The sequence below is a fragment of the Typopeltis vanoorti genome, chromosome 17 (assembly GCF_054136105.1).
Source record: "Typopeltis vanoorti isolate ZY-2024b chromosome 17, IOZ_Tvanoo_1.0, whole genome shotgun sequence".
NCBI lineage: Eukaryota > Metazoa > Arthropoda > Arachnida > Uropygi > Thelyphonidae > Typopeltis > Typopeltis vanoorti.
This window is the reverse complement of record NC_143565.1, coordinates 7,567,747-7,588,048: the sequence shown is the minus strand read 5'-3', so window position 1 is coordinate 7,588,048 and position 20,302 is coordinate 7,567,747. Positions and strand designations below refer to the sequence as shown.

General features: G+C 34.7%; 1 protein-coding gene across 1 annotated transcript in view; it reads left to right on the top strand.

Annotated features, from left to right (window-relative positions):
- Nucleotides 1–20,302, top strand: part of LOC150097117 (luc7-like protein 3) — a 202,468-nt gene that overhangs the window by 110,317 nt on the left and 71,849 nt on the right. Inside the window, 3 exon segments of the mRNA XM_090407037.1 lie at nt 1,225–1,389; nt 11,322–11,605; nt 16,420–16,619. Of these exon segments, the coding sequence (XP_090263163.1) occupies nt 1,225–1,389; nt 11,322–11,605; nt 16,420–16,619 (649 nt within the window).

Sequence of the window (20,302 nt, the reverse complement as noted above, 5' to 3'; positions counted from 1 at the left end):
GATAAAAGTGCTATAAAGAGGAAGAAGAAGTTAAGATCACTCCTCCAATCTATAAAACCTCGACAGAAAGGTGTCTCACCTTATTGCTAAAATACTCTCAATTAGAGATAGATGTTGAAAGTTATACTATAAATTAAAGGTGCCAAGAAATTATATCAGCATCATCATCATGCCTATCAAGGATTTAGGCCTAGAGCAGCCTGTTTCGGCCTTAGAAGTCATCGTTGAATCTTTTAAGAGGACGTTCTGGTTTTCTTTTTCCTAATTGGCTTGTACTTGGGTAATCTTTCTGTTTTCATTCTTTGAATGCGTTCCATCCATTTATGTTTATATTTTTTAATTTTTTCTATTACTGATTCCTGGTATAATTATTTTAAAAAAATTATATTATTGGTTTAATCCTTTATCCAAGTGTAAGCAAACAAAGTTTGCACGTGAAGTAACTTTACGACTGGGTAACTCGTATGTATTCACATACGGTGACTTCACATAAGGTATAAGGTGTGACACCTTTTGGCTACTTGTATATGGAAATATGAATTCTGCATTACTTCAACCTTGGTATCACGTCTGGGTCTGGCTCCCACTGATGTGACTTCAATAAAGGTCGAAAATGGTCTGAGTAGTGACACTTCCCATAATACATAGCATTATACACGTCTGTAAGGATATGTGCTTTGCATTATGAGATACCAAAGCAAGTGATGTGAAGTCATTAGCCTCTATATTCAAGTTGTCCAGTCATGAAGTTACTTCATGCAAACTTTGTTTGTTTATTTATTTAATTGCATGGATAAAGGATTAAACCAAGAATATAATTTAGAACAGGCAAACCGACCCTGTGAATACACCTGGATTTACAGTCATGAATACTTATGACAGTATGTGGAAGTGATAGGGTCCTCACCACATATCATTATGCCCATAGTTAACCCTGAGTCACATCTTCACTGAGTAACCCTGAATCAACCTCCTAGATAGGAGATGGGATAATTTCATGACATCTTTAATTTATAGTTTAACTGAGTGGAAAAAACTCAACATTGTGCTGATAGTTTGGGTCTCCATGGAGGTGCTTTTGCAATAATAATTAACATTGTGTGGGAGATTATATATCCATTCTTTTTAAAATTTTTATTTAGCTGCTTTACAGTTCTTAAATATAAATATATTAATGGCTTTAAAAATGTCATTACGGTTTTTCCATACGTGTGTTTATTTTAGCAGACTGCGGAAATTGCTGCAGCCCAGGAAAAACAGATGGAAGTGTGCGGCGTGTGTGGTGCTTTTCTTATTGTGGGAGATGCTCAACAGAGAGTTGATGACCACTTGATGGGAAAGCAACATGTTGGATTTGCCAAACTGAGAAGTGCTGTAGAAGAGATAATAGTATGTAATTCTTTTGCTAGTCTTAAATTTTCTTATATTAAACTGTGTTGTGATTGCTTGTTTTCCTTTTTTTGTAATGTGATATTTGAGCTTATTAGAAATAATCTTCATTATCTAGTCTTACTGAAGTCAAGAAAATAGGACTTGAAGTTCCTATCACATTCATTAATTTACAAGGATTTTAGCTAGCATTTTTTCACGTCTGAGTAGTGGCATGTGGGAGGTGCTGTCAGGGATACATCATAACAGGAAGGTTGCTGAGTCTGTTTTGACATCATGTCCAAAGTATCTCCTCTGACTGCAGGTCCCTTCTTACTCTCTCATTTCATCTATTTCCTAAACAAAATTAAGATATAACAAATAATAATAGTGTCATAGTTAAAATAAACCTCCCTAAAAAACTGATTTCAGCAAAATTGACAAAACAAACAAAAGAAGAGACCTCTTATTCTGTACAGAAACCCATGCAGTTACAACAATCATCTACCTTTACTTGCCAAATTACACATTACACAGTTCTTTTTTGCCACAAAGTAGCATTGTGCCTCTACGATGGCATTGCTTTCCAGAATCCAAATTTAGAGTCATCTACTTTTGACCCCTCTGGCATAAGGTTTCTTGCCCCATCCAGTAACATTCATATGCTGTATTTATTCTCTCCAAATTTTAAAAACCATGCCAACCTCTTATCCCTGAATCTTGACTTTCTGCAATACCACTGTCCAAATATATCCCTTTCAATCACCACTAATTCTGTTCCCTTTGCCACTGATACACTACATTCTTCCAACTCATTTACAAACCTTGCACTATTTACACATCCCATGCTTTGAATTTATCTCAACCAGTACCTTAAACACTGATCTCCATATTGATTCAATGAAACAAAGACAATCAGGCACCTTCAACATTGCCAAAATACAGTTTCCCCTTTTCTATTGCAAAAGGGGATCTCAGGTTGCCTGCTCTTACCTTCAGTAATATACTGACGGGATCAGATATCTCTGCTTGGACTGTCATTTTCCTTCAGCCTCTTTGGGCATAAACACATCACATTAACAACTCTTAACTGCTAAAAAACTAGGCATTTTTCTCCACTCACATGGTTGGATGGGTGAAAAAAATGGCACTCCAAACATGCAGATATCATTCTCACAATGCATTGTTTTGAGATTTTTACAGATTGATGACCTAAATATGTCTAAAAATTTGTTTGCTAATAGGACAGTGATTTAACTGATGGATGATGTGTCCCTCACTGACTCACTTCAATCACTATCTCACGGATGCACTGTTTCAACTCTCTTTTCTGCGGGTACTTCCATGGACAGCTCCATTGAATAGGCAGCCATTTCTTTGTATTGTGTTAACCTGTTAAAACAACAACAGCAGCAGCAGCACACTGAACTTTCTTCTCTTCATTTATTCCATCTACCTCCATCATCTGGAACAGACTTTCTCATGAATTGTTTCCAAAAAACTACAATTTCTTACATTTCAAAAAAAAAAGTCGATAAATTTCCCAAACTTAACATGTACCACACACACACACGCATTGCACTGATGTGTTATATGTTCTTCTACCTCTTGTTGGGATCTTCATAGCAAATAATAAAAAAAATTACTAATTTTCATTTTTGTGCAAGTTATAATTTGTTTCCACCTGCATACGAGGGTGGTCTGAAAAATTCTTAGCCTAACAATGAAAAAACGAATTTATAATTTCAAAATTATTTTTATTTTTCAACATAATCTCTCTTAAGACCAATACATTTATTCCAGCAATGCTCCAGCACCATTATCCCATCCCTGTAGTAGTTCTCAGTAAGATCTGCAAAATACCCCTCTACAGCTGCAATCACCTCTTGATTCAAAGAAAAACGCTGATCAGCGAGGGAAAGTTTTAGTTTTGGGAAGAGATAGAAGTCAGAGGGGAGCCAAATCTAGGGAATAGGGATGTTCAACAATTCATAGTGCAGATCCCTTAATTTTCCCATTGCCAAAACACCTTTGTGAGCAGGTACATTGTCCTGATGAAAGATGATTTTTTTTCTTCTGCAAACCAGGTCTTTTCTCACAAATTTTTTCGTCTAGTCTGGTTAAAAGATTGGAATAATATTCCCATGTTATTGTTTTATGCTTTTCAAGATAATTAATAAACAAAATGCCTTTGGCATCCCAAAACACCGATGCCTGGACTTTCCTGCTGGTGGAATCGACTTTGTCTTCTTTGGCGCTGAACAACCAGCTTCCGTCCACTGTTTTGACTGCTGTTTGGATTTTGGTGTGTAATAGTGAATCCACGTCTCATCCATAGTAATAAACCGATGCACAAAATCAGTTTTATTCTTGTTAAAACGCTCCAAGCACTGTTCAGAGATTTTCATGTGAGTGCATTTTTGATCTGCTGTGAGCAAGCATGGCACTCATCTTGCGCAAAGCTTTTTCATTTGCAATTCTTCATGCAAAATATATCCTACACATTCTTTTGAAATGCCTATAGTCTCAGCAATTTCACGCACTTGGACTTGCTGGCCATCCAATACCATATCGGCACTTGATCAATGATTTATGTTACACTTTTTGGACATCCTTCATGTGGATCATCTTCAAGGCTGGTGGCCACCACGTTTAAACTTGGCAGCCCATTTCATAATTATACATAAAAATATAACGGAAAAACTCACGTAGAAAAATTATTTAATGGTATAATTTTCGCCCGTGTGTCACAGGCATCTTCAGTACAATTAGGCACTAATTGTACTGAAGATGTTTATCTGAGGGATAAACTGAATAATGATATTGAAAATTAGTGTACTTGTAATGAAATATTCATTTTTGGAGATGGTTAAAATATCTAATTCATTTTGGTACAAATGAAAGGATTTTTAATCTATAAATGAATTTTGCTGAACTTCAACACACAAGTGGATCGAAATGTATCCACGAAATATGAATGTGAGCGAGCAGATCAATGATTTTTACATTTTATGGATATTGATCCACTGGTTTTTCAGTACAATTAGTGCCTAATTGTACTGAAGATGCCTGTGACACATGGGCGAAAATTATACCATTAAATAATTTTTCTACGTGAGTTTTTCCGTTATATTTTTATGTATAGTTATGTCTACTCACGGTTTACCTCTTTTAAAACCCATTTCATAATTGTTCGAAATGAAGGAGAAGAGTGCCCATAAACTTTTATATACTTTGAATGAATTTCTTTTGGCATTAAATCTGCTTTTACAAAGAATTTTATAACCTCACGATACTTAATTTTATCAATTTCAAGGGATACAGAAAACACTTTTGCTTCAGGCATCTGTATAGAACAAAGAACTTGATAGAATGAGTTTCAGTTTCACATGGATGTTTATGACAGATGTACCAACTTGGAAAAAAAAATCTTGCCGATAGTGTTGCCATCTATGGTTGAGGCCGAGAACTTTTCAGACCATCCTCGTATATAATGCCTAATTACATACAAAGTAAAAATCACAAACACTTTGTTACTTATTTGTTTAGTTAATTGCATAATGCTTATTCACATGATGCTTTTTAGTATATTCAGGCAATACTGACATGTAACATAATATGATACAGTGTTCCTATGTTGCATAACTGCAAATTGCAATGAGGTTGCTCATTGTTTTGTGTGGCAGTTTCATGTAGACTATAGTTAGTTGCACTTTCCTGAAACAAGAACATTGAATATTTTTAATTTTGAACATTGAATATATTTTAAACAAGTCACTATTACAAGATCTTGGCCAGTAAGCATATTTCTTTTCTCTTTTACAAAATAAAATAGAAAAGAAATATGGAATATCACAGTTGTTTTGTAAGTGGGTTGACTTATACTGTTATAGTAAAGTGTTTACATTTTTGTGTACTTTTTCCTTCAAGAAGCAAAAAGATATAAAAAATTTCTTAATTTATGATATAAATTAGTAATATATTATATTATTACAATAAATTGTAATAATAATGTTAGCAATAAATTGCAGTGCACATGCATATAGAAGATATTTATACTGCAGTTCATGGCCCCAAAAATTGATACTGCATTTTTGATGCTGTGGTAACTCTTGAATCATGATCCTGTAAGGTGGGTTCCAATAATTGCATATAATGGATAATCACATATTTTAATTTGAAAAAATTGTTAATGTTAAATGTTAAAGCATGTATTATTTCATGCTTTATGCACCTTTGACCAGTTGGTCTCACACATGACTAAGTCAATTGGCTTTTCTAAAACCTAATGTTTTATAAATACAGCAATTAAATTCTACCTAGTTTTTATGACTAACTCTCATGTGTAAAAACACATTTTTTATTTTTTTTTAAGGAGTGGAAACTTTGTCTTCACAAAGACAAACTCTCATCTTTAGTGGAGACTACTTATGCTTAAGTTATTAGATATAGGTCTTCAAAGCTTGATGTTGGTTGAAAGCTTCAAGGTTTATTAAATGAGGCAAAATAGAAGTGTACTGTCGAATTATTCTGGTTTTGTGATCACATATTTATTTAAAAAAACTATTTTTTAAAACTAAGCAAGTACTAAAAAACCTCACAAGTTTCATTAGTCATCAGACTAACATACATCTTCAGGGGTAAAGAGAATTTAAACTAACAGTCTAAAGCACAAAGTATAAAAATTATGAAAAAACAAGTTCATTTGTTGGTATTATGAACATCAAAAAAGTTCGTTAAAAAAACCGAATAACAGATCTATACAACCATTAGTGCGTGTTAGCTGGAAACAATGCTCTTTGATGTCGCGTTCTGTGGTTCACTTTCACTCTGTTCGAGGTCTGAACTGGGTAAATTTTTAATAAACTCTGACCAAACTTGATTTAAAATCAAACCTTGATTTTTGTTGCATGGCGTAGGAATTTTGATCATATTTGCTGCCTCTTTGAATTTTCTTGTGAAACAGTTTTTATCAATGTAGGACATGTTTGTTCTGTCCCAGAGTACATCATGACCAGTAAAAATTGTATGAAATGCCCAAGCCAGACTTATGTTCTCTCTTTTTTTTTTATACATCCTTTTGATGTTCGCTCATGTGGATTTCTCCCAATCTCCCCTCTGGCCTACTTAGCAGATGCCACAGGAACAGTGAATATTATAAACTCCTGGTTTTTTCGTCAACACCCAATTAAGGTTATGGCTTGCTCTAGACAGTTCATCTCCCACCTAAAGACAAGACAATCACAAACATCCATGCCCATAGTTTATTTAAGATAAGACCTTGGTTTTTATTACATTGAGAAGAGCATTGTGTCATTTTGCTCTCTTCTTTAAATCTATGTACATAACTGAATTCTATTTATGCCAATTTACTTGGTGTTTTTCTTTGATGGTATGAAATGCCAGTCCTGATTTATGTGCCCATTTTTTCTACACATGCTCACCATGTTCTTTTTGACTGATTTCTCCAGATTGACCCATCTGTCCAATATAACAAATGCTGCAAATACAGAAAACTCTGCACACTCTCAGTTGTTTAAGTGGCAAGTGAGGTTATTCCAGGAATCTTAGCATTATGGATTTTTTTTGTAGTCATCAAAATACAGCTTTTTAAGCTGTATTGTTTTAAAACTTTTTCTAGTTTATCTGCAACATTTTGCATTGCATTTTAAAGTAAATAAGAAATTATGAAAGAATTAAACAAAGAACCAGTAATAGAAAAAATTAAAAAATATAAACATAAATGGATGGAACACGTTCAAAGAGTGAAAACAGAAAGATTACCAAAACAAGCCTTAAAGTATAAGCCATTAGGAAAAAGAAAACCAGGACATCCTCTTAAACGATTCAACAATGACTTCTAAGGCCGGAACAGGTCATTTGCCTCTTTTCTTCTGCAGCTTTTCCCACTTAAGTAGGGTTGCTGTTTGTGGTGAGTCTCCTTCACAGCTTCCTATCTTGGGCTGTAGCCACATCCAAGTTCTTCATCCTCAAGTCCTCCTCCACCATCTCCCTCCATCTCTTCTTTGGCCATCCGCACTTACTCTTCCCCTGCACATCCATCTGCATGACCTTTCTTCCACATACTCTTCTTCCCTCCTCATCACATGATCAAACCATCTCAACTTGGCCTCCTGTATCTTTGCTCGCAAGTTCGTAACTTTCACCGTTCCCCTTATATAGTCATTTCTCAGATGATCCTGCTGGTCACACCCACATCCACCTAAGCATTCTCATCTCCCCTACCTCCATCCTGCTGATGTTATTTTTCCTCAGGGCCACAGTTTCCAAAGCATATGTCATAGCTGGTCTCACTACTGTCCTGTAGATTTTGCCTTTTAGTTTGATTGGCACCCTCTTATCACAAAACACTTCAGCCATCTCTCTCCAGTTCTTCCATCCTGTTCGTATCCTGCATCCCACTTCCTTCTCAGCCTCACCATCCTCTTTCATTGTTGAACCTAAGTATCTAAAGTCACTGACCTTCCTGATGACATCTCCTTCCAGCTCCACATCTGCCTCCTGGCTGTCATCCACTTTGCAACACATATACTCGATCTTACTTCTGCTCAGTCTCATACCTTTCTCCTCCAGTACTTTCCTCCAACTGTCCAGTTTGGGTGCCACTTCTTCTATTGATTCTGCACAAACAATGTCATCTGCATACAACATGCTATTCCTAAATCCTTGATATGCATGATGATGATGGTGAGTAAATAAACAGCACTTTTGCAGTTGTTTTGGTTTTGTATCCTATCCTATTCCCCTCAGCCATACGGTTGATGCGGGTAGCTGTATGCTGCCATACTAGGGAGATGATTGTGAGCAAGGTGGTTTCCCGTTGCCTTCCTTGCCATAGTATATATATATATATTTTTTGTGACTGTAGCTGTGTGTGTGTTCATGGCACCAGTTTGCCTGTTTTGAGGGATGAAAAACCAGAGTTACTGGGGGGAACCCTTCACCTCCATATGAGACCAGTTAAATCACCTTTAGTTGAAAGAGACCAGATAAAAGTTCATTACATCACTGATGGAAATCGAACCCAGGTCTTTCCAACCAAAGGGCTTTGTCTATACTGACTGAGCTATGGTGGCTCTTTGTTTTTGTATATGCTATGGAATATGTGATGACCTATTTTAGATGCTGTTGAGATTTCTGAGATTGTATCCATTTTTTGAGAGAATGGATTTAAAATGTTATTTTTTTTTTCTATTTTGTCATCATCACTCTGTTGTAATGGCCTTATTTTTTCATCAGGGAGGGGGGGGGGTGATTTCGTATTGTGTTGAGTTTTTTCTGTAGACGTTGAATGAAAAGAGAACATCTAGAATGGGAGGGATCTGTCCTTATATACTTGTAATGTAAATTGGATTTTTTGGTTTCAACAGTTGAGGAATTCCATAAACTCGTGGAAGGTATCTTCTGAGACTGGCCAATTGACAAAGATCTACATAATTAACCTGAAGTCTTAGTTTTATGCAATACATGTTGATGACTGTTTGTTCAAATGTCTCCATGTACATATTTTCCAAATACAATGAAATGGATGCACCCATAAATAAAAATTCACATGTATGCCACAGTAATAATATTTAATATGTAAATATTTTGTCTTGAGTAACATAAGACATCACCAATACAATTATTAAACAATGATAGGAATTACATTCAAAACATTAGTGCACGTGCTTACATTGGAATCCTTGTGTGTATACAATAGGGTGTTTAAGGATTAAAAACTACTGGGCTGTAATTAAATTAAAATATAACTGATGATATTTACTGTATTTTATGAACTTTTTACTGTATCATTCCACCTATATCTTGGTCTTCCTCTGGGTCTTTTACCTGCCAACCACTTGTTTTGCTAATCTTTCCTCTCCCATTCTGTTCAAGTGACCATACCACCTGAGATTAGCTCTGTTAATGCTGACAATGTCAAGTTCTTTCCTAATAACCTCGCTTTTAACATGATATTGCCATTGATGCCATCTGCTCACGTCTCTAATCTTTCTCAGGACTCTCATATCAGTGGTCTCTAGTGTTTGGCCAAGGGGGCCCTGCACCAAGTGCAGGGCCCCCTCCCTGGGTGTGCCACTGTTCCCACCAAACTATCACTGATGCAGACAATGACGTATTTGAATCCTGGGTGCTATGGGATATGTTGTATGATATCTTGGACATATACCTGATATATTGTAGTTAGAACATCTGTGAACAGGATTTTTTTTTGTGTCTGCTGTTCATGTACCACCATGAACAGCAGACAGGACTTCTGATTTTTTTATCCTTGAACACAACCTCACCACATGCCTCTCTGGCAGAATCAATCAATGTTTTCTTCTTTGTCTTTGTCTTTCCTAGGATCATTCCTAGGATCCTGAATTGATAAAGATGGTTATTGTACCAAAGAAGTTAGAAGAAGATTATTCTTTTTTTTGGGGGGGGGGACCCTTTCAAGTCATCAGAACTCGAGGAGAACCGGCCTACCAGTCTGGAACTCAGGGAGTTGGGGGCAGAGCCTCTCCCTTTTGAAGACTTGACACTCAGGGGCTACCCTGAGTGTCGAGTCATCAGAATTCAAGGAGAACTGACCTATCAGTCCGGAACTCATGGGGTTGGGGGGTGGAGACCCTCCCTTTTGAAGACTCGACACTCAGGGGCTACCCTGAGTGTCGCATCATCAGAATTCAAGGAGAACCGGCCTACCAGTCTGGAACATGAGGGGGATTGGGCGTTGTAGCCCCCCCTAGTGTGTGTGTGTGTGTATATATATATATAATATCACTTCCTGTTTCATCCCTATATAATCTCTTATATCCTGAATCACCATGATAGTTTTGGTATCAACAATATATATATAGTCAGTGTGACTGTTGTCTTTCTAATTTCTTGTGTTTTCATCCATGTGAATTTGTGCACACCTTGATGCAGAATATGACGTTAGACATTAGTAATGACTAATCCATGTCTTGAAGAGAAATCCAGCAGGTACTTATTATTAGTATTGCTCTTTTCTCTAAATTTTTTTAAGCATTTCTTTGTCTGGTATTCATTTCCAAATTGAACCCATGTTACTTAAAGTGAAGTAACTTGGGTTCAATTGGGTTTAAGGAACAAATCCTTGTTAAATCCAGTAGTGCTTTTTTGAATTGGATAATGTAGCTTCTTTTCAAAGTTGCCAAATGTGTGCAGGCCTAGTTTTTCTAAGATTGGTTCATGGACCCAATCAGATTATATTTTAATAATAATAAGTTTGTATGGTCTTTATGGAGCCTGCTCATGATATGTTGCCCACAGGCACTTGTTCACCCTCCCTTGTTTTAAAGGGGGTGGGGTTGGATCTTCTCTGTGCAGTCAGTCAGTTATAGTTCCTTTTATTCTATTTATGTATTTTCAATTCTAAATTGAGACAATCAGTTTGGAAACATTTTATTGATGATTTCACAAACACTGTTTCCTTTTGATCATATTTATGCTTAATTTTACAATATACCGTCTATATATGCTAAATAAAGAACTTTTATTTTTTATTTTTTTTTAAAAAAAAGATAACCTGTATATTAGTTTCAAGAGTCAACATAAGTTTGGACATCCCTAGTATCAGTATACTAATTGAACCATTAATCATTGTTTTGCATTAATTTATTTGCTCTGTTATTTCATATTTCTCTTGCTCTCTACTATAAAATTCTTCATGCTTTCTGAAATATAAAATGCAGAATTCACTTTCAATCTCAGTCTATAAGGTACTTCTATGGTTATATTGAACCTTTCTTATTGTTGTCTTTCCATAATGTTAGTTTTGTTGCTTTAACTATTTCTTAACAAGTTTGATATTAGTGCGAAGAAAATTTTTCTAGAATTTCATGTCCTTTCATTTATTGCTGTTTAATATCATAAGCTTTATCATTTTATTGAATTATGTTTGTTTTTGTTGTTAATAATAGACAAAACGAGACAAAGAAAGAGAAGATTGGGAAAAACAGAGGGATGGAGATAAAGATGGAAGACGACGACAGAGGAATTTTGAAAACAGGTTACAGGATGATTACAGGAGGAGGCCAGGTAATGATCGAAGGCATGATGGAGATAGGTTTAGAGAAAGAACAAGGAAAAATAATGATAATCAAGGAAGGAGCCGTTCTAGAAGTTGGGAAAGAAGCCAGAACTATCAGAGAAATAGAGACAGATCTAAAAGTAACTTCAGTAAGAATAAAGACCAAAATACCAGGTAATTAAGTAGTTACTTTTATTTAACTTAATATTATTTGTAAAGTTAGTTAATCAGGGCTCTTTAATATTAATCTTTGTCATTTTATGCATTGTGCAGCAATGCAAAATAGATTTCATATAGGTATTGAGGAAAGGCAGCGAAAAAGTTTTCATCTTGATAGGAAGTTTCAGAATAAAATATTTGTATTTGTTTTGCTGATTGAAATAAAGTCCAGAAATGGTTGCTTGAGAGACTAAGGCTAGATAAATAGCATATAAAGAATGTGGAGAACTGACTGAAGCTTCTAATCTTCAATCTCAGCTTCTCATTGTGCACCTGATTAGTAAGTATCATTTGGATGCTGAACAGATGAGGATAGTCTAGTAATTTGAGACTTCACTGACCAAATTGTATTCTATTTGCTATAATGGTACAACATGAAGAAATATCATATTGGCCAAGATACCACTTAAACATGCAAGGTCTGTACAGTTTTCATTCAGACAGCAGAATGTCATCTGTTTGAAGCAACCACAATAGAATTTTAAAAAGCACCAAACAACATATGAAGCATCAGTTGAGGTACAGCTAACAGGATTTACAGTAATACCATATTGACACTTTTTTTTAATATGTTGACCTAATATTAAGAATGAGTGCAATGCCTATGTCATTGCTGTGGATGGGTATATGTGAGGAGGAATGAGAGAATCAATTAGAAAGAGAAAAGGAATCCATTAATGGGTTTCTTGAATAACTGGTGTTGTAGTCTTTGGGAAACTTTGGTTGTAAAGATCTGGTTTCAAGTCTATCTAAAATCCTAAGAGCCCGTATAAGGAATTTTAACTGAAGTTGAGCCTCTTAGGATTCTTCCCCTCCCCCAAAACGTCAAGTTTTTCACCCATCTGGATTATTAGCATAGGTCTGGTGATTATGATGGTGAATGGTATGTAGAATGCTCACTATGACAATAGGAAGTTTGTGGGTTGCAGAAGTTCGCTGATAGGCAACAGAGTTTTAATTCATTTGACCAACCAGAGCAGCATTTTTTTAAATATCTTAATAGGAAGTTATAACAATTATGTTTTATCAGGAATACCTTGAAATTAACAGATGTATAACATCTGTTAATTATGCTGCAGTCTTTTAGCTTTGCTTTTGATTCTGTTTTTCTCACTGATGTTTTCTTCTTAGTGTATCTATTTATTCTCATCTTCTGACCTAACTGGCTTATAATGGTTATATACCATGTTATTTACTAAACTTCTGTATATGTGAAGTTGTTTGACGTGAGTCACAAAACTTCACTTTTTGATATAGGTATCTTCATCACGCAGTAATATATTCCTGGAATTATACACATTACTCATATACATTTTTATCTTTACTCTTCAGATAAATTATTGGTAAGCGAAGTTAAGTTTTGATATGTATATAACATACTAAAATATTGTCTACTTGGTTCTTAAAAGTATGATCCATATGCTTATGGCATTACTTGGAATGTTTTGCACATGCACAATGTTTTCTAGTTATAGCTGAGCTCTTTAACCTGTCATGTGCCACACATTAGATGCAAACAGAATCTCATCTGACTATAGAAACATGGAATCATAATATCACGCTCTTAGTCAGCAGTCATATAAAATTATTATGTAAACATGCAAACACTGAAAAGTATGCAAGATACAGAGCATGGTACTTAAACAATCAGGCAAAATTCCTATAAAACAATAAAGAGAAACTACAGGAAGATGAATCATTTATTAATATTTTCAATATAATCTCTCCCTTAACTCAATACAAAGTTTACATCATTCATACAAATTTTTGAAATGCTGCTAGTATGCATCTAAAGGTATAGCATTAAACTTGGTGGTCAAACACTTTTGGATGACCTTTGCTAAGTCAAACTGGTATTGTTTAAATTTTTTTTCAATTTCAAAAAAAGAAAGAAAGAAAGCTATTTGCTAAATCATCCAGCAAATACCCTGGTTGTTTGTGCACTGTAGTAGATTCGGAAGCAAGAAATTGTTTCACATTATCTAATGCAAAATTTGAAGGTGCATTGTTATGCAACAAGAGCCAGCTGAAGTTTAGTACTACTCCACTCCCACCCACCCATCATAATCAAATTTCTGACACATACCCTCAGGGGATGTACAGGATTTTATCATAGTACAACATGAAAAGTTACACCATTACTAACTTCCTATCAGCAATTTTCCTCCAAATCAATCTGTTATCAGATCTTATATTTCTGTCTTCTAAGGCACTTTTTACTGTATCAATCCACCTATATCTTGATCTTCCTCTGGGTCTTTTTCCTTCCATCCTGACAAAGAACAAGTACACTTGTTTAGTTAATATTTCCCCTCCCATTCTGTTTAAGTTGCCATACCACATAAGGTTACCTCTACTAACAATGTCAAGTTTTTTCCTAATAACCTTGTTTTTAATATGATACTGCCGTTTATGCCATCTGTTCATTTCATTAATATTTCTCGGAACTCTCATATTTTTTGTCGCCAGTTTTTGATAGTGTTTTATTTCGAACCGAGCCATCAGATCCATAAGTTAAAATTGGTTTGAACACTGTCTTGTATATAGCTAGTTTAGTGTTTTGACGAATTTGTCTCTTGTTCCATATAAATTTCTTCAGTTGACTTCCTACCATACCAGCTTTGCTAGTTCTGCTGTCTATTTGCAAATTTAATTTGCCACCTACCCTAGATATTGTGCCTAAATAGCTGATGTTTTTATTATCTTTGTCTTTTTAATGCTGATTTTCATAGCAAATTTATTACAGCAAATTATTCAATTTGGTCAGGGAATCTTGCAGGCTTATCACATAAAGTAAGAGCTGACATTAACATCTCCAATTTTGATATCAGGTTTTCACCACTTTTCTTCATAATGTGATCCATATAGATAATAAATAACAGTGGTGATTATGTACACCCTCATTGCACACTTGATTTAACATCAAACCATCTTGCTGTCCCTCCTTCAATTCTAACTGCTGAATTACAACTCGAATAGAGACTAGGTATTGCTTGATATAATGTCCCATTTACACCATATAACTGGAGCATTTTGAACAGCTTTCCTCTTGTCATGTGCCTTTTCCAGATCTGCAAAACTTAAATACAGATCCTTGTTATTTTCCCATGATTTCTCATCCATTTGTCTTAAAGTGAAAATCTGATTCTAACAATCTCTGTTTGGCCTGAACCCAGCTTGTTCTTCTCCAAGCTTCTCCTCCACAATTTTTCTTAGCCATTTCTCAAGAATACTTGCATAAATTTTACCAGGAACATTCAATAGAGAATTGCTGCTATAATTTTCACATTCACATTTATTGCCCTTTTTTATAAATGGGTACTATGAGTGTTCTACTCTAATCATCTGGAATTTTACCCTCTGACCAGGCCTTCTGAATTATGCAGTGTAGTCACTATAATACTTTTATATCTCCATATTTTAGCATTTCTGGTTGAATATCATATACTCCAGCTATCTTTCCACGTTTCAGGTTTGTGATGGCTGTTTCTACTTTAAGTACAGAGATATATTACAGATGGCATTCCTGTTGGATGTTTTCTACCACCATTCTGTCACTGCTTGTTTCATTTAGCAATCTTTCAAAGTAATTACTCCATATATCAATATCTTTATCCTCAGTTTTCATTTTTCCTTCATTTTTGAGCTTTTTCAATAAGCATTCAGAATATTTTACCACCTTCATGATATTTATTTTCAATGTTCTTATCAAAGTTTTCCCATAAATTTTGTTTAGCTAATTTTACACAATGCTTAGCTTTCTTACATTTTTCTCTCTACAAATTTACTTTGCAATCTTTCTCTGTACAAAATTCTTACATTTTTCTCTCACTCATCTTATGTGCTAATCCACACATTGCTTAACTTAGAAATAGTACTGACTGTTAACGTTTCACTCACCTGAACAATTTCACTGATGTTCAGAAGAAACAATTAGCATTATTTTGACTTAGACCATGCAGTCATAGAGATGTCTGTGATTGCTGTTTTGCTTCTGGGTCATATTGGACAATGATTTTATACTAGTCACAATTTCTCTAAAACAGTATGATGTTGGTCAATCATTTCATCTAAATTTTGAAAGCAAGCAGTAATGCTTCTCTCCCCCCCCCCCCTATCCCCTCACTAAATTTTCCAGCAAAATGTCACTGGCTGCTTTCTTTCTGATATTTAACTTCTGTCTGAGTAGTGATTTGACAATTGCTAACAACAAGCTTACAAACTTTTTTCACATTTTCATTAGTCCAAAACTGAGATGGGCCTTCCTGGTTGTGAGATCATCTTCTTTTGAATCTCTACCAACTCAGAATCAGCAATCCACCTCAAAAACTCATGTATGTGATAGCCATCATCCCTGTACACTATTTAAAGAGTTTTTGAGGTGCAGTTTGCTCAGTTTAAAATAAAATTTAATCACCACTCGTTTGTTACATTTTCGAATTTTTGAGAGAAGGCACTAACACCATCTCATTCAGCAGTGTCTATGAAAGAACTAACAAAGTTATTGCAACATGCATGTTCTTGCTGGAAAGAGTATACTCAAGTGGCTAAAATGATACTATTTTACCTAATTTTGTGTATAGTATAGCCAAAAAAAAAATCTGTCTTGTTTCATGGAAACACCATGTTCCTAAATTATTTCTAAGAATAAAAAATAAAAATTTAAGAGGTTGAAAAGTACTCAGATGTAAAATTGTGTCGGGTGATTAATCTAATTTGCTGTTAAATCTAATAAATCTGATTTGTCTTACATTTCTTTTATTTTATAGGCCCAGACATAGATCTCGAAGTACTGAGCGTAAATATTCACAAAGCCACTATAGATCTTACCATGTACATTCGAGACAGTCTCCTAGTCATATTTCAGATTCAAGAAAAGGGACACATTTTTGGAAAAAGGATAGACATAGCAGAGATGGAGAGCAAAACAGCAGAAAAAAATATGAAAGGTCATCCTTCAAGAGATCTGGTAATAACTATTTTCATATTATTCAGTCATTTTATAGTATTTTCTTTTGCAATTTATATGTTATTTAATTTAATCACCACTCATTCAACCTAATTAGACAAAAATGGGAATGGTATGCAAGAATTATTATTCAAAAAAAGAAAAAAAAACAGTTTCATTCCACACAACTAGGATTTTGTTTCTGGTATTCTGGCATTCACCCATATCCCATCGAATCAGCATTCAAGTATTATTGTTAAATCACAATAAGAATGGAAGAATTCACTATTATTAATTAAGTGGCACAGTATTATTTAAAGCAGAATTTAAATGCAATCAGTTATATAGCTTTTCTTAAAATCATTCACCTTCCATAGAACCTTTCCTTTTAGCATCTTTCATGTAAGTTAATATCATGTATTTAAAGTGTTTTGTGGATTTTCAAATATTGCTGCAATAGCCTTAATATATCAAAATGCTCGTTTAAAAAACAAACTTATTATGTTAACAACATTTTCCAAGCGAACATGAGGACTGTATAAACCATTCACAGAGAACCAAATCAGGTTGAGTGCATAAGTATGCTGGAATATAAATTGATCCCCTCTCTCTCTCTCTCTCTCTCTCACACACACACACAAATAATTAGTTAATTAACCACTGATCACTGTATTAAAGGCCAAAAAAAAAGTGCATTATTATATTTTCTTTAATAATTCAAAAAACCATCAAAGGCTAAATGTGGAAAGGCAGCAGGAGTAGATGATATTCGAACAGAAATACTCAAGTATGGAAGTCTTACAGTGGCTGCACTACATAGTTCAGAATGCCTGGACAGAGGGATGAATTCCAGATGATTGGAATGGAGCTCTCATAGTACCCATATATAAAAAGGGAAATAAAACTGAATGTGAGAATTATAGAGGTATTTCTCTACTGAGTGTTTCTGGTAAGATTTACACAAGCATACTGTTACACCCTGATATCTTAAGAATGTAAAATTCTCAGCTATCATGGTGTAACATGAAGAATAAATAAAATAAATTAAAAACCCTGCATAAAAGATAATAGTTGAATTAATTAAAAGAAAAAGAAAGATTCTTGCATCCAATAAAATATATTAAAAAAAATAAAGGTTTTTGTTAAACTAACTAACAAAAGAAAGAATATATTAATATTGTGATATGATTTAAATGAGAAAAGTTAAATAAATAAGACAGAAAAGGATTAGTCATAAGAGATGGTATGTGAGAGGCTAGAGATTAAGTTATTAAGTAAGTTCATAGAAAAAATTTGGAAAGGGGATTAAATTAGAGGCTAGCAAAGGAAAACAACAGACTATCGCTAAGGGCCGATTCCCGGATTGAGACATCGTTACGGGCTCGCCGATCAAATGGCATTTGGCAGAAAAACGCCACTCTAATTGGTCGGTGAAGTAAAAACAAGTAGGGGGTGGAGAAAAGAAGTTAGAAAAAGTGCCGTTAGGAGAACAGGTATAAAAGGGTCAGAAACCCCCCCCCCCCCCCCCCCCACAAGGATTTTTTGGTTTTGGTTTGGATTCTGTTCCAGGAGAGCCCTTCGCGAGCTCTTTCGTAGGGATTTCACAATGTTTTCCTGAGTGGCGAGGTAGGGGTTATATCTCCACACCACAACACGGAAACGAAAGTGAGCGGGATTTCGATTCCGTATTTCCTGTGTAAGAAGCGAAGAATGCCATAAAGTCGAGGAAAAGAAGGCATTTCTTTGTGTTTCGACTTCAGTGACAACTACGAGAAGGGGAAAGAAGTAAAGAAATCGACGTCCACGTGGCGAGTTGCACAGCTGTTATATAGATGATCCAAAGTGTGTTCGGAGTTACGAAAAGTTAAGCAAGCATAAGCCTAATTCTATTCCAAAAGGAACGTAGGAGAAGCAGATTATTGGTGAGGTTATATCAAGATAGTTCAGTCAGAAGAAGGTAAAGGTCCATATGAAAATCCCAAGAAAGAAAGGTACTGTAAAATATATCTAATGTTAACTAAACTTTGTCTGTGATAAGTATCATTATTCTAATACGGAATTGTTGAAGTGACCAAGGAAAATTTATACTAGGACTTTAGTATCTGACAGAATATATTAAAAGTAAGCTGGCTAGTGTTGATGTTATATGAATTATAAAGTCCTGAGAATTTTGCATATCTATTGTAATGTGTAAGAAAGTTAAAATGTCATAGTTGTGCGTTAGTACTGAAAATGGTTTAGTTAATCTACTTAAGATTGAATAGTTAAATAGTGTGAATTAATCTTATTTGTCCATGTCAAATGAATTCATGTGTTGAATTGTTTTGGCGGCATGATTGTAATACCCATTATAGGATCATAGCCTAATTACGTGTAATAAGCTAATGTTAGTTTGTAAGTATTTAGTTTAGCATTGAATTGAGTAATCACAAAAATTGAATTGTACTATGTTAAAGAATTTAATAAACCTTTGTTCAATGATAAAAGAGTTGTCTGAAATTGCTGTCCAATGCACCACTTGAAAAATTACGAACCTAATCACGCGGGAAATTAATGTTAAGAAACGAGATAAAGTGTGCAACATAGTTTCTGCTTTCAGACATATTTGAGTTCTTTCTCTTTGTTTTTATATATAATATCTTAAACTAAATATCCCAAAAGGCGCAGTATAAATACAAATATTAGGGGTACTAAGGGGAGAAATAACTTAAGTATTAGTAAAAATTTTGGTGATATCTCGTGTGTAGATAATAGAAGAACACAGATAAGAGGAAATCATAAAATAGAATAAAAATCGCAAAATGGGACACAACATAAATGGCGCAGGTGGTAGAATATAAAGTATAAGAAAGTTAATAGAATAGAATAAGAAGAATAGGTCACAACAATACTTGAGAAATAGTCGAGAAGGATTGTGGAAGAAAAGCTTGGCGAAGAACAAGCTGGATTCAGGCCAAATAGAGGCTGTCAGGATCAAATTTTCACTTTACGACAAATAGTTGAGAAATCATGGTAATATAACAAAGATCTGTATTTAAGTTTTGTAGATCTGGAAAAAACATATGACAAAGTGGCAAGAGAAAAGCTATTCAAAACGCTACAGTTGTATGGTGTCGATGGTGCATTATACCAAGCAATATTTAGTCCTTATTTGAGTTGTGAGTCAGCAGTTAGAATTGAAGTACAGGAAGATGGTTTGATATTAAATCTGGTGTCAAACGAGGATGTACGTTATCCCCTCTGTTATTCATTATCTAAATGGATCACATTATGAAGGGAAACTGTATTATTGGAGATGTTAATCTCAGCTCTTTACTTTATGCAGATGATGTTATACTTCTAAATAAATCCGCTACAAGTCTGCAAGATTCCCTGACTACATTGAATAATTGTTGTAATAGGTTTGGTATAGTACACCCACAGATAAGAGACCCTTCAACACTTCTGCATATGTCAAAAGAAGGAGAATCCATTCCGATAATAGGGAAATCAATCCATATTGTGGGATGAGTGTTTATTATTACACATCAGAAAATTAACTTCTCTTTCATGATCATTGTAGTTTTTAAAGTGGTAACTAATTTGCTTGTATAACAGTTAGAAAGTTTTACGTATAAAGCACGTGATTTTGCATGTTGGTGACAAATTTGTACATCATCTTATTTCTTTCTACCCTTCAACATGAATTGACTCTTCTTGGCAGT